At 42.9% G+C, this 16031-nt stretch overlaps 1 protein-coding gene across 9 annotated transcripts in view; it reads left to right on the forward strand.

Moving 5' to 3' along the window:
* Positions 1-16031, forward strand: part of bcas3 (BCAS3 microtubule associated cell migration factor) — a 525512-nt gene that overhangs the window by 31736 nt on the left and 477745 nt on the right. For all 9 annotated transcript variants that reach the window (XM_057839609.1, XM_057839610.1, XM_057839618.1 and 6 more), the window contains exons 8-10: positions 4082-4189; positions 4265-4341; positions 9483-9559. In XM_057839609.1, coding sequence (XP_057695592.1) covers positions 4082-4189; positions 4265-4341; positions 9483-9559 — 262 coding nt within the window. The remainder of the gene's footprint in view (positions 1-4081; positions 4190-4264; positions 4342-9482; positions 9560-16031) is intronic.

Below are 16031 nucleotides of genomic sequence, written 5' to 3' on the forward strand. Positions count from 1 at the left end.
CATTTTTGCGTGCAACTCCCTTGTATGTTTAGTTCTATAACAGTGGCGTTTTTGTTGTTTTTCCAAGGAATTCAATCATTTTTGTGGGAAAAATGGTTGATATGTGTTGTGTACGTAACAATGGCAAATACGTGTCGCGGAGGAAATTGCTTCAACATGAACATTTTGCCAGAATCCTTGCCTCTGATTACGTCATCGGTTTCAACTACGAAGAGGCAAACCGTTACAAAAATTATTTTTATTGCACAATTCCAATAGTTCTCTGTACCCACAAAGTGAAAGTTGTGTCTTTGTCCTCAGCAGTAAGTCGGACTTGTTCCAAGAGGTGTGGGCCTTCGCCAGGGTTGCGCTTTGTCACCAATTCTGTTCGTGATTTTGATGGACAGGATATCGAAGCGTAGTCGTGGTGCAGAGGGTTTACAGTTCGGTGGGTTGAGGATTACTTTTTGCTGATGATGTGCTCCTCTTTGCATTATAAGCCTGTGTCCTGCAGCACTCACTGGACAGGTTTGCAGCCGAGTGTGAAGCGGCGGGGATGAGGATCAACACCTCCAAATCTGAGGCAGTGGTTCTCTTCAGGAAATCGATGGATAGTCTTCTCCGGGTAGGGAATGAGGTCCTGCCTCAAGGAGTGAAGGAGATCAAGTATCTCGGAGTCTTGTTCACGAATGAGGGAACAATAGAGCGTGAGATTGGATGGCGAATCAGGGCAGCAAGAGCAGTATTGCAGTCTTCTTTATAGCAATCTTGCAACAAAGAGGGAGGGCTGAGCCGAGAGACAAATCTCTCTGTCTACCGTTCAGTGTTCATTCCTACCCTCACCTACAGTCATGGGCGATGGGTCATGACCGTGAGAACAAAATCACAGGTACAAGCGGCCGAAAAAAGGTTTTCTTAGACGGCTAGCTAGCGTCTCCCTTAGAGATAGTATGAGAAACGCTGCTATTCGCGAGAGGCACAGAGTCGAGTCGCTGCTCCTTCGTTTAGAAAGTCAGTTGAGGTTCTTCAGGCATCTGGTGCGTATGCCACCAGGGCAACTCCCGAGGGAGGTCTTCCTGACAGGTCCAGCTGAGAGGCATAGGACCAGGAGGGATTATATCTCGACACCGGCTTGGGAGCTCTTTGGGATCCCTAAGTCAGAGCTAGTCAATGTGGCTAGAGAAAGGGAAGTTTTGGGCTCCCTGCTGAAACTACTGCCCTCATGAAGGCAGTTGAAGATGTGAAGTGGTTGAAGATGGATGGAATTCCAATAGTTATAGATATTTCTTAAAAGTTGATTTTTTTTAATACCCTGATGTAATTCAATCTTTTAATTAGTGTGTGAAAGTGAGTGTAATAGTGAGACTTTTAATGCATATCCTCGCTTGACATGATTTACATGATTTCCTATTTCTGTACTAACAGAAGCAAGCTGTGTTTTGGCGGTCTGGCGATTTACCCAGGCATCGCGTGATAATAAAGCTGCAACATTTGCTGTGTTGAAATGCAAAACACCCTGACCTCAGGGTGAATGACACTCACTGGTTCTTGGCTTATTGACGTGCTCAGTAAACAACACTATGGTCAGAGACATAAAGTATGAGGGCTTCCTGGTTTAAGGCTGTTTTTTCCATCGAGTAGGGTCGGATGCTTTCTAAGGTCCTCACACAATTTTCAACATATAATCATTTTGAAATCACAGCTTTTTTTAACCACGAAATGGGATGCGGCCTTGACACTTAAATGGAAAACAGATTGAAGTTGTGGCTGCTAAAGCGACACTGTTATGAATGTTGGTGAAATGAGCTCAACAGTTAGAATTAAAGATTTGCAAATTCAAGTAAAACCACACAAGAAAAGAATATATTCAATACATTTGTTTGGTACAATTTAATCATTCAAGTCTGTAAATACAATGTATAAAAATGATTTGGATAAAAAATAAATTGGTCTTGTTTTAATATTTACATCAACAAAAAAATAATCGGGTCATAATTAACTAAATTTGTTTTCTGTTAACAGTATACTGTTGATTTTGGGTCACTTCCTGTCTAATTTGAGATTTTGGGGCAAATGCAGGTCACTTCCTGTCAAATTGAGGACATTGTCAGATAATTTGGGGTCATTTCAGGGAATTTTCAGTTGATTTTGTCTCAATCTGTCTGTTGTCAAAGAAAAATGTCACCACCAATTAACTATTTCAATTAAGTTTTTTTTTTCACCACATCATAAGTACATTTTAAAATATTTTGTTAATACAGCTTCATTTGTTATGTGGGTGCTATGTCAAGGACACAAAATAGCACATTTTCTTATAGTCTCACATATACATACTATATATATATATAATAAAAAAAAATATTTTAAGTTACACTGAATTTTACTTTATTACTTATTATTTATTACTTAAGTCCACAGTAAATCACATTAAAATTAAGATAACATACCATACTATTTTCAACGCTTTTGCTTAAAAAAAAAAAAATCTCCAACTGGACCTCCTTAGTTTTTGTTTGACTAACCTTGATTGGTTAATTCTGACCACATTCAAGTTAATAGAAGATGTACCATAGACTTCATAATGTATTGACGGGACACGGGGTGCGGGGCCGATAAATAGGGGCCTGCTTTATTGGTGAGGTTCGTCAAAGCTGACCGAGTGCAAACAGAGACAAAGACCTTTATCGTTGAAAATTCTTGTGAATAAATGCTTAAATCCCTGAATTCTTTATAGGTATGGATGTAAAACAGTCTCATTTTGTTCGTTAAAAGCAACAACAACAACAAAAATTCCAATGCCGTAGCGGCTAATTTCTCCCATAGTTTTTTTTCCACAATGTTTCAAAATGCATGCATGGTACGAAAAATATAATAAAAACCTTGAATCCTCGAACAAATCACTCCTGAGACAATCCTTCCTGTTTGTATGTGGTACAGCTTTCGTACTTTTTCAACAGAAATCCGGCGTTAGATCGCAGCTTGCATGTGTTTGTGAATAGCTCCTCTTGATGTGGGCGGCCCCCTACCTGAATGCGAGGCGCAGAGCATTACCGATCTGACCCGTCAATACTATTATGAAGTCTATGGGTGTACATTCATTCATTCATCATCTTTGTTTCGCTTATCCTTATGATAGTCGTGGGCATGCAGTAGCCTATCTGGGCTAACTATAGGTACTGTGGGACTATATTTCTATTTATGAACTGGTTTGGCCCCAATTTGCAGGCTTTATTCCAATTAGTTTTATATCACCCAGCATTGGCAAAAAATACAGACAGGGAGGCAGGTTTGGTCTTTCTGGATAGAAGCTGGAAGCAGATGTTCAGCTCAAAATTCTAAGCTTTCTCAGATGACCGCCACTCACTGCTACTCCTTTATTGGACAAGGGGCAGGTCTAGAGAATACTCACTTATACATATTTACAGAAGACCGAGCTATCTTCAGACCTTGATTGATATAATCATTGATTCATCACTCAAACCAGACTTCAAGCCACAGTGGTCACACACAATCAGTTGAAAAGTACGAGAACTGTGCCACATGAGATCATTGGAAGTTTCTTGAATACATTAATGTATAAGAAAAACATCAAATCAGAAAAAAAACAAATGAAGGAAAGCATAAAATGAGTTAACATGCTGTATAATTTTCCAAAGAATTCTATAGTCCTCTATCTGATGGGAGGGAAAACTGGTTTGCTCAGTGGAAGGTTGACTCACTTGATATGAGGAAGTACAACACCTACAGGCAGTATGGACTGCGCTAGCATAAAAAAATACATTTGCGTCACATTTTACGCCACGAAAATAGAATGTGATACAAGAATCTAACAATAGAATGAATACCAGAATAAAAAGGAACAGAGTAAAATTAAATGAGTTTCATTTCACACTGTTTCACTCATGTATTGTTGTTGTGGCTTTTTTTTAATTTTTAATTGATTGACCTGTTTCATTTTCAGTGTTTGATATGAGCAATTAGGTTTGGAGACCAAAAATCACTCTTCAGTGTTTTTGTTGAGTACCATCCAGCACTCCATAAAAAAAAAAAAAAACAACAACAACAAACTATTAAACCATCTGTTTTTCTTCTGCATTTTCAGAACAAGCCTCCCTTACTGTTGCACCGATTTGTATTCGCTCAGGACAGGGGAACTCGTCAAATCAATTCAGTTCAAGACCCAGATTTATGATCTTCACTGTAACGAGCAGTATGTTGCATCAAATGACTTTTTATTTAGCACAATGAACATGTAAGGCATCTCTAAATATATTTTCTTTTACAGTATTCTTGCCGTCAGCCTACAAGAGAAGATTGCTGCATTTGACAGCTGCACCTTAACTAAGAAGTTTTTCGTTACAAGTGAGGAACTTCATTCATTTTGAAATCTTTATTAATTATTAATGGGTTCACGCGGATGCATTGAACTATTTCAGATTCGGTTCACTTGCGTACTGTTTCGGTTTTGTTTTATGCTTTTTTTCCCCCCCTTCATAAAATAGCGCTGTGTGAGGAACCAAAGTTCTGTGGAAGTTCCTGCATGGACGCATTCACCGTCAGAACTCAGGGCTCTGAATAAGTAGTTAAGATTTTACAGGCATGCCAACTTTAAACTTGAATAATTACAATTTTCATGTTAAGGATGTTGCTGCTAAGAATTGAAAGCTTACCATTCTGCTTCTTTATTTATAATTTTAATATGTTATAATTGTTACAATTGTTTTAATTTTATGATTGCAGAGTGTAATTTGTTTAAAACAGACATGTCCAAAGTCCGGCCCGGGGGCCAAATGCGGCCCTTGGTCAAATTTCATCTGGCCCCCAGCCTCTGTCATAAAATCATTAATGTCTGGCCCGCACATACACTTAAGAAATTGGTCAGCAGTACTGCTACCAGCATATGAAGTGGCTTACACACTAAATGCTGCTCCTCATTTACCCACTAAAAGGCAGCAGCACTCAAGCAACATTACCCCGTGTGACCCTTTACTCCCAATTTAAAATCTAAAATGGCGACAATCAACAAAACAAAGTTGACTGCCGACGATTCAAGGATTGGTGGAAATTCGACTATTTCTTTACTAAAATACGCAACAACTGTGTCTGCCTCATTTGCAAAGAGACAGTCGCTGTTTTTAAAGAGTTCGATGTGAGGCGATACTACCAAACAAGACACGCCAACATGTACGACAAGATTACAGGGAAGATACGTAGTGAGAAATTAAAGCAACTTGAAGCTAGTTTAATTTTACAACAGCAGTATTTTGCAAGAGCCCGAGAGTCGAAAGAGAACGACACCAAAGGCTAGTTGCGAGATTGTTGAAATTATTGATTAAAAAAAATAATAAAGCAAATGTGACACACGGAATGGCTTGCTAAAATTTGCTTCAATATATTGTTCTACGTAAAGCACGTCAGCCAAGGTCGGCCCCCCACATTTTTACCACACCAAATCTGGCCCCCTTTGCAAAAAGTTTGGACACCCCTGGTTTAAAATATAACACTCTAAAGCAGGGGTCAGCAACCTTTTTGGTGTGGAGTGCCACTTTCAAATTTTCTTGTCAATCAGTGTGCCACCCCAAGATTTATGACGCGCAACCGAAGAATTGGACGTCTGGGCGAGAAAAAGAGAGGGAGCGAAGGAAGGTGTTGAGAGAGAGCGGAGAGCGCCGTGAAAAGGAGAGAAGAGGCTGTGTCCCCCGCTGGTTTTTGTTAAAAGTCTCCAGTAAAACGCCATCCAACGCGTCACAGTGTTTTTATACACATTGCCACCTCTCCGAAGTAAGCACCGGACGAATCGACGGCAACGAGCCACGTTAATCGCCGGTCCACTCCATACTACAGTGCAAGCATCGCTTCACCCGCTGCCCTGACCTGACGGCTGGCAATCGGGGTCCAACCGGAGTGTTGCGATGCGCCGGGACAGGGGTGTACAGCCTCGTATCTTAAGCGACCGGCCTACGCGCCGGGGCGAGGGTGTGACATCGGGATCTCAATTCAAAGTTAAAGCGACGGGGCTCCCGGCGCGGACGCCGGCGATTCGCCGGCTGTCTACTCGCTTACTGGCCCGCCGGCCTCCACGCTGGGGCTTGGAGTAACAGTACCAAAAAGTGCAGATTGGTAACACTGTGTACTTCCACCAGCTCTCTGACTGGTTGGCTTCGTGACTCGTTAGTAGCGGGTGCTGAATTGAGCGCGCAGAATTGAGCGCGCAGAGGAAAAAAAAAAACGACGAGCACAGGAATCGAGAAATTGAAGAGCTGGAAGTGTGCTCAAAATCCATAATTGTTCGCAAATAACGGTATAGGCAGAGGGGTCGGGAGGGACGCTCCTGTAAAGCCCTAAATAACAGGGTGTGCAACTAAAAATGTCTTAATTTCAGGTTAAAAATATATATATATATATATTATTTTGCCATGCGCTCGCGTGTCACTGGTTAACCCTTCGCGTGCCAGTGCTGACACGCGTGTCATAGGTTGCCGACCCCTGCTCTAAAGGGTCAATTTTATATATTTACACACTTTCTCTTGTTTAGATTTTTATAAATAAAATCATTTGCCCCCCCCCCCCCCCCCCTGCCCTTTTTGTACCGAAAATTAGCCGAACCAAGCACTTCAAAAACTCAACCGTAATTACATTTTGGTGTACCGTTACACCTCTAATGTTTTTTCATAAATTTTATTCATGCTATTTGCAGTGATCCCTTGCTACTTTGCACTTCAAACTTCGCGCACTCAGTTCATCGTGGATTTTTTTTTTTTTTTTCAATTATAATAACTAAATAAAGACAGTACGGTGGTACCTCTACTTATGACATTGATTGGTTTTGGAAGTAGTCTCGTAACCCAAAAATTTCATAAATAGAGATGCGTTTTACATGTAAATTCCCTAATCCGTATACCGGTATGTATTTTTTTTATTTGAAGAAACGGTCCAAACATGTTACAGTACTGTAATGTTTACATTACTTACGCCTCTTTTTCCGGAGGTATTGCTGAGGATAAAACATATATATTTTTGTTTTTTGGCAATGCCGTAGTATTTCTGGATTATTTTGTCACTTTTTAGCTCTTAAAAAAATAAAATATGTGTGTACTGCCCAAAACAGTGAGTGTTTTTGTGCACTGCCCAAAAGCCACCTAACAGTGAATGTCCTTCAATGAAAAAAAGGGTCTTGGCCTTTTTTTTTGTTTTTATATAAAGTAATTTGTTCAAGTTTGTGAAACTGTAACAAAGAAACATGCTGTCATGAACGCAGACGGGCAGGCAGGCAAAGGACAAAGGCTGGGAAAAATGGGGCGGCGAGGCAGGGTGGCGGAAAACTAAAAAATCTTTTAAAGATCGTCGCAAAAACACAAAGTACAAACCCCTTAACGCCATACTTTTAATACATCAACATATAATTCATATGAGTGAGTCCACTCAAATCCACTCACGCTTTGACGCTCACGATGAAGAGAACAGCCTCCCACTTACACAATGAGTTGACACACCCAACTACCGGTAGTTTTTAACAAGCTAAAATGATGATTGACAGATCTGCGGTAGCACTGCCGAGCCTCTTAGGCAAGATCAAAGCTACAAGCAAAATCCAGTGCACTGCTGACCAAGGTCAGGTTTACATGGTGACCCTCCAAGAATCTGACAGATTTCATGTTTGGATTTACAAAGTTTCCTTCTTGGTTCCGTCTCCATTCGAACGATGTCGCAATTCCACGTGAAAATGGTGTAGTATTCATGCCGGGCTCTAGAGAGCAGTGCAGTTTTACAAGGCGACAGCCAATGATGCACTTCCTTGACAACAACCTCCTCAGCCCGGAAGACAACAGACCCACCCACTCATTATTCACGGTTTTTCCTGTATATTTAATTTTTCTCTCGTTTTTCTTGTACGTTTGCTGTTCTTTACAAGTTAAATGATTGTATGACATTGCTTGTCAAAAAAACCCCAAAACAAAGCAATAATGCCCATGTGTTTTTCTTTTGCTTTAAAAGGCACAAAAAAGTGAAAAAAAAAAGTTCATCTTGAAAATATTATAAAAACAGTGAATTAAAGCCAGCGATCTGCCTTGTTGAAAATATTATAAAAACAGTGAATTAATCCGCCTTAACTGCTGTTTGAAATGTTTACTAGAAGTGACTGCGCACGCCCAAAGTGACGTGTGCGAGTGCTGATGTCATCGGAGCAAGAGCGTTCCATACATATTGTTGCGGAACAATCCCCGCAATCGAATCGTTTCACTTTGGAGGGGGGAATCAAAAGTTTGCGTCTCAAAAAAATCAGCAGGAGGGAGAGTGAGAGGCTGTACGAGTATGAAGCAGAAAAACATGAATATATATTTTAAATTAAAAACCCAATCCTTTTTTTACCCGACACTGATCTTCTGAAAAATGGCGCGATTGATCACGTGATCGGATCGGGACATCCCTATTAGCCACTTATGATTGGTTAAAACAATCACATTCTGAAATAATAATAAATAATTACTCACATGCATTGTAAGAGCTGTAAAGAAGGCCACCAAACTGTTGTCATCACAACAACAACAAAACTACAGATGATCAGAGAAGGAGTCAGTCTCCGGTTTTGGAACTGTACAGTCACAGTGATGCAACTAAGTATAACTTTAAAGACGTTTTTGAAAGACACTGCTATCTGTTTTTGTTACTTTGAAGATTTTGTTTGATCCTCATGACTTTCTTGCTTAATTTGAAGTCATTTAACAGTTTTAATGCAATCCAACTTGCTTTATTTACCACCAAGAATATCAAAGCTGCAGAGAAACAGCATTCACATCATCTTTTTTTTTTTTTTTAGCAGTTTCCAAATGACAGACACAAATTACACAAAGATAAAATAAAATAACGAGACTTCTCATTAGAATGAATGTTTCTTCTCCCCTGGAGAATTGAAAAAGTGAAGAAAACACAAACTCAAATAGCAGTACAATTAAAATTTCCCTCGATGGAATTTGGGGTCAATGGTGCAACCTCCTTTTTCTTTCCCTTAACTGGCCAGCGTGGTCAAAATGACTAATGACTCACTCATCGATTACAATTTGCTCCGTGTTTATTGATAGTCCAAAGATTTTGCCAAGCAAAAATAAAGGATCCTGTCTAATACAGTAGTACCTCAAGATTCGAAATAAATTTGTTAAGGAGTGGTTTTCGTGTCACGATTGTTTCATATAATGAACGGCATTTTAATCACCTTACTCCTTCCAAGCACGACTAAAACACCACATTGCATTTCAGAATAAGGGTAAAACCAGATTGAAATAGGAGCCAAATACATTTAAAGCTATTTTGAAAAAAGCTGCATTGAATTATTTCATTTGAAGGTATTGTATTGTGTTTACTATTAAAGCTAACAATGTTTAAAATTGACAAGTTTTGTATGTATAAGCTTTATACAGTATACAGTATCAACATGTGTATGTTACCTATATTTCATGGTATAGCCTATTGGTGTAAAAAAATTAAATTGCATTTCGGTTTTTCAGGTTGTTATCCCTGTCCTGGGCCATATCTCAATCCAATAGCACTGGGAAGTCGCTGGCTAGCTTACGCTGAAAACAAGGTATTGTGTTATATAGCCACGCATACACACACATGAACAATATAACCCTGCTTATTGTTATCATTTTTGTTAAAAACCCTCTGAATGCTTTTAATGCATTTGATTTTAAATACAAAAATAAATTAATACATGAGAAAGAAATCAAACACTATGTACATTACTTTGTACATTTTACAAAAAACGCATGGTTTTGCTTTGACTGCCTTATATGGCAGTGATGTATTTACAGTGGGTCAAATAAGTATTTAGTCAACCACCAATTGTGCAAGTTCTCCTACTTGAAAATATTGCAGAGGCCTGTAATTGTCAACATGGGTAAACCTCAACAATGAGAGACAGAAAAAAACAGAAAATCACATTGTTTGATTTTTAAAGAATTTATTTCCAAATTGGAGTGGAAAATAAGTATTTGGTCACCTGTCCACAATCTTAGACAGTCACACTCCAAACTCTACTATGGTCAAGACCAAAGAGCTGTCGAAGAACACCAGAGATAAAATTGTAGACCTGCACCAGGCTGGGAAGACTGAATCTGAAATAGGTAAAACGCTTGGTGTAAAGAAATCAACTGTGGGAGCAATTATTAGAAAATGGAAGACATTCAAGACCACTGATAATCTCCCTCGATCTGGTGCTCCATGCAAGATCTCACCCCGTGGCGTCAAAATGATAACAAGAATGGTGAGCAAAAATCCATGAACCACACGGGGGGACCTAGTGAATGACCTACAGAGAGCTGGGACCACGGTAGCAAAGGCTACTATCAGTAACACAATGCGCCGCCAGGGACTCAAATCCTGCACTGCCAGATGTGTCCCCCTACTGAAGGAAGTACACATTCAGACTCGTCAGCGGTTCGCTAGAGAGCATTTGGATGATCCAGAAGAGGACTGGGAGAATGTATTATGGTCAGATGAAACCAAAATAGAATTTTTTGGTAGAAACACAGGTTCTCATGTTTGGAGGAGAAAGAATACTGAATTGCTTCCGAAGAACACCATACCCACTGTGAAGCATGGGGGTGGAAACATCATGCTTTGGGGCTGTTTTTCTGCAAAGGGACCAAGACGACTGATCTGTGTAAAGGAAATAATGAATGGGGCCATGTATCGAGAGAGTGAAAATCTCCATCAATCTTACATCAGCAAGGGCCATTGAAGATGAGACGTGGCTGGGTCTTTCAGCGTGACAATGATCCCAAACACACAGGCAGGGCAACAAAGGAGTGGCTTCGTAGGAAGCATTTCAAGTTCCTGGAGTGGCCTAGCCAGTCTCCAGATCTCAACCCCATAGAAACACTGTGGAGGGAGTCAAAAGTCTGTGTTGCCCAACGACAGCCCCAAAGCATCACTGCTGTAGAGGAGATCTGCATGGAGGATTGGGCCATAATACCAGCTACAGTGTGTGAAAAGCTTGTGAAGAATTACAGAAAACGTTTGGCCTCTGTTATTGCCAACAAAGGGTACATAACAAAGTATTGAGATGAAATGTTGGTATTGACCAAATACTTATTTTCCACCACTATTTGCAATAAATTCTTTAAAAATCAAAGAATGTGATTTTCTGTTTTTTTTTTTTTCCACATTCTGTCTCTCATGGTTGAGGTTTACCCATGTTGACAATTACAGGCCACTTTAATATTTTCAAGTGGGAGAACTTGCACAATTAGTGGTTGACTAAATACTTATTTGCCCCACTGTAAATATATCACTGCCATCTCAGGCAATCAAAGCAAAACCATGTGTTTTGCTTAATATTCTGAAGAAACAAGTGGCACGTTACTCTCCTTCCAACATTAAGACTTTAAAATAAGTCATTCTTAAAGAATTAAAAATGATAGATGTTCATGACTTCATGGAGGTCATAACAAAATACTACATATGACAGCTTTGTTAGGGACTTAGTCACTTCTGAACCAACTAATTTTCATAAAATTGTTATTTTTTGTTTAACAACCTAAATTTCATAATCAAGCCAACATTGTATAAAACTCATTTATGTTGAAATTGTAAACATAATCAAGCTAGCATTGTATAAAACTCATTTATGTTGAAATTGTAAGAATATAATATACATACAGTGCCTTGCAAAAGTATTCGGCCCCCTTGAACCTTGCAACCTTTCGCCACATTTCAGGCTTCAAACATAAAGATATAACATTTTAATTTTTTGTCAAGAATCAACAACAAGTGGGAGACAATCGTGAAGTGGAACAAAATTTATTGGATAATTTAAACTTTTTTAACAAATAAAAAACTGAAAAGTGGGGCGTGCAATATTATTCGGCCCCCTTGCGTTAATACTTTGTAGCGCCACCTTTTGCTCCAATTACAGCTGCAAGTCGCTTGGGGTATGTTTCTATCAGTTTTGCACATCGAGAGACTGACATTGTTGCCCATTCTTCCTTGCAAAACAGCTCGAGCTCAGTGAGGTTGGATGGAGAGTGTTTGTGAACAGCAGTCTTCAGCTCTTTCCACAGATTCTCGATTGGATTCAGGTCATGACTTTGACTTGGCCATTCTAACACCTGGATACGTTTATTTTTGAACCATTCTATTGTAGATTTGGCTTTATCTTTTGGATCATTGTCCTGTTGGAAGATAAATCTTCGTCCCAGTCTCAGGTCTTGTGCAGATACCAACAGGTTTTCTTCCAGAATGCTCCTGTATTTGGCTGCATCCATCTTCCCGTCAATTTTAACCATCTTCCCTGTCCCTGCTGAAGAAAAGCAGGCCCAAACCATGATGCTGCCACGACCATGTTTGACAGTGGGGATGGTGTGTTCAGGGTGATGAGCTGTGTTGCTTTTACGCCAAACATATGGTTTTGCATTGTGGCCAAAAAGTTCCATTTTGGTTTCATCTGACCAGAGCACTTTCTTCCACATGTTTGGTGTGTCTCCCAGGTGGCTTGTGGCAAACTTTAAACAAGACTTTTTATGGATATCTTTGAGAAATGGCTTTATTCTTGCCACACTTCCATAAAGGCCAGATTTGTGCAGTGTACGACTGATTGTTGTCCTATGGACAGACTCTCCCACCTCAGCTGTAGATCTCTGCAGTTCATCCAGAGTGATCATGGGCCTCTTGGCTGCATCTCTGATCAGTTTTCTCCTTGTTTGAGAAGAAAGTTTGGAAGGACGGCCGGGTCTTGGTAGATTTGCAGTGGTCTGATGCTCCTTCCATTTCAATATGATGGCTTGCACAGTGCTCCTTGAGATGCTTAAAGCTTGGGAAATCTTTTTGTATCCAAATCCAGCTTTAAACTTCTCCACAACAGTATCTCGGACCTGCCTGGTGTGTTCCTTGGTTTTCATAATGCTCTCTGCACTTTAAACAGAACCCTGAGACTATCACAGAGCAGGTGCATTTATACGGAGACTTGATTACACACAGGTGGATTCTATTTATCATCATCGGTCATTTAGGACAACATTGGATCATTCAGAGATCCTCACTGAACTTCTGGAGTGAGTTTGCTGCACTGAAAGTAAAGGGGCCGAATAATATTGCACGCCCCACTTTTCAGTTTTTTATTTGTTAAAAAAGTTTAAATTATCCAATAAATGTTGTTCCACTTCACGATTGTGTCCCACTTGTTGTTGATTCTTGACAAAAAAAATTAAATTTCATATCTTTATGTTTGAAGCCTGAAATGTGGCGAAAGGTTGCAAGATTCAAGAGGGCTGAATACTTTTCAAAGCATGACTCAAAAGACCCCTGATGATGAAAAATATTAATGGACTCAGGTTTCCCTTGCCCGGACGCGGGTTACCGGGGCCCCCCTCTGGAGCCAGGCCTGGAGGTGGGGCTCGAAAGCAAGCGTCTGGTGGCCGGGCCTGTCCCCATGGGGCCCGGCCGGGCACAGCCCGAAAAGGCAACATGGGTTCCCCTTCCCATGGGCTCACCACCTGTGGGAGGGGCCAAAGGGGTCGGGTGCGCAGAGAGTTGGGCAGCAGCCAAAGGCGGGGGCCTTGGCGGTCCAACCCCCAGCTGCAGAAGCTAACTATTGGGACATGGAATGTCACCTCTCTGGCAGGGAAGGAGCCTGAGCTGGTGTGTGAGGCAGAGAAGTTCTGACTAGATATAGTCGGACTCTCCTCCACAAACAGCTTGGGTTCTGGTACCAATCCTCTCGAGAGGGGTTGATCTCTCTTCCACTCTGGAGTTGCCCACGGTGAGAGACGCCGAGCAGGTTTGGGCATACTTATTGCCCCCCGGCTTGGTGCCTGTACGTTGGGGTTTACCCCGGTAGACGAGAGGGTAGCCTCCCTCCGCCTTCGGGTAGGGGGACGGGTTCTGACTGTTGTTTGCGCTTATGCACCAAACAGCAGCTCAGAATAACCACCCTTTTTGGAGTCCTTGGAGGGTGTGCTGGAAAGCGCCCCCTCTGGGGACTCCCTCGTTCTACTGGGGGACTTCAACGCTCACATGGGCAATGACAGTGAGACCTGGAGGGGCGTGATTGGGAGGAACGGCCCCCCCGATCAGAACCCGAGTGGTGTTCTGTTATTGGACTTCTGTGCTCGTCACGGTTTGTCCATAACGAACACCATGTTCAAACATAGGGATGTCCATATGTGCACTTGGCACCAGGACACCCTAGGCCGCAGTTCAATGATCGACTTTGTAATCGTGTCATCGGACTTGCAGCCACATGTTTTGGACACTTGGGTGAAGAGAGGGGCGGAGCTGTCAACTGATCACCACCTGGTGGTGTGTTGGCTCCGATGGCGGGGGAAGTTGCTGGCCAGACCTGGCAGGCCCAAACGTATTGTGAGGGTCTGCTGGGAACGTCTGGCAGAATCCCCTGTCAGAAAGAGTTTCAACACCCACCTCCGGCAGAACTTCTCCCTTGTCCCGGGGGAGGTGGGGGACATTGAGTCCGAGTGGGCCATGTTCCGCACCTCCATTGTTGAGGCGGCCGATCGGAGCTGTGGCCGTAAGGTGGTTGGTGCCGGTCGTGGCGGCAATCCCCGAACCCGCTGGTGGACACCAGCGGTAAGGGATGCCGTCAAGCTGAAGAAGGAGGCCTATCGGGCCTTTTTGGCCTGGGGGACTCCGGAGGCAGCTGACAGGTACCGGCTGGCCAAGCGGACTGTGGCTTCGGCGGTCGCCGAGGCAAAAACTCGGACATGGGAGGAGTTCGGTGAGGCCATGGAAAACGACTTCCGGACGGCTTCGAGGAAATTCTGGTCCACCATCCGGCGTCTGAGGAGAGGAAAGCAGTGCACTATTAACACTGTGTATAGTGAAGATGGTGTACTGCTGACCTCGACTCGGGATGTCGTGAGTCGGTGGAGAGAATACTTCAAAGCCCTCCTCAATTCCACCAACACGCCTTCCTTTAAGGAAGCAGAGTCTGGGGACTCTGAGGTGGGCTCTTCGATCTCTGGGGTTGAGGTCACTGAGGCGGTTGGTAAGCTCCTCGGTGGCAAGGCCCCGGGGGTGGATGAGATCCGCCCGGAGTTCCTAAAGGCTCTGGATGTTGTAGGGCTGTCATGGCTGACACGCCTCTACAACATCGCATGGACATCGGGGACAGTGCCTCTTGATTGGCAGACCGGGGTGGTGGTCCCCCTTTTTAAAAAGGGGGACCGGAGGGTGTGTTCCAATTATAGAGGAATCACACTCCTCAGGCTCCCCGGTAAAGTCTATTCAGGGGTGCTGGAGAGGAGGGTCCGTCGGGAAGTCGAATCTCGGATTCAGGAGGAGCAGTGTGGTTTTCGTCCCGGCCGTGGAACAGTGGACCAGCTCTACACCCTCAGCAGGGTCCTCGAGGGTGCATGGGAGTTCGCCCAACCAGTCTACATGTGTTTTGTGGATTTGGAGAAGGCGTTCGACCGTGTGCCTAGGGGAATCCTGTGGAGGGTGCTCTGGGAGTACGGGGTACCGAGCCCCTTGGTAAGGGCTGTTCGGTCCCTGTACGACCGGTGTCAGAGTCTGGTCCGCATTGCTGGCAGTAAGTCGAATTCGTTCCCAGTGAGCATTGGACTCCGCCAAGGCTGCCCTTTGTCACCGATTCTGTTCATAATTTTTATGGACAGAATTTCTAGGCGCAGCCGAAGCGTTGAGGGTTTCCGGTTTGGTGACCTCAGCATTGCATCTCTGCTTTTTGCAGATGATGTGGTGCTGTTGGCTTAATCAAGCCATGACCTCCAACTCTCACTGGGAAGGTTCGCAGCCGAGTGTGAAGCGGTTGGGATGAAGATCAGCACCTCCAAATTCGAGACCATGGTCCTCAGCCGGAAAAGGGTGGCATGCCCTCTCCGGGTCGGGGATGAGATCCTGCTCCAAGTGGAGGAGTTCAAGTATCTTGGGGTCTTGTTCACGAGTGAGGGTGGGAGGGAGCGGGAGATTGACAGGCGGATCGGTGCAGCGTCTGCAGTGATGCGGACTCTGCACCGGTCAGTTGTGGTGAAGAAGGAGCTGAGCCAAAAGGCGAAGCTCTCGATTTACCAGTCGATCTACGT

This window comes from Corythoichthys intestinalis, chromosome 6 (genome assembly GCF_030265065.1).
Source record: "Corythoichthys intestinalis isolate RoL2023-P3 chromosome 6, ASM3026506v1, whole genome shotgun sequence".
In the NCBI taxonomy this organism is placed as follows: domain Eukaryota; kingdom Metazoa; phylum Chordata; class Actinopteri; order Syngnathiformes; family Syngnathidae; genus Corythoichthys; species Corythoichthys intestinalis.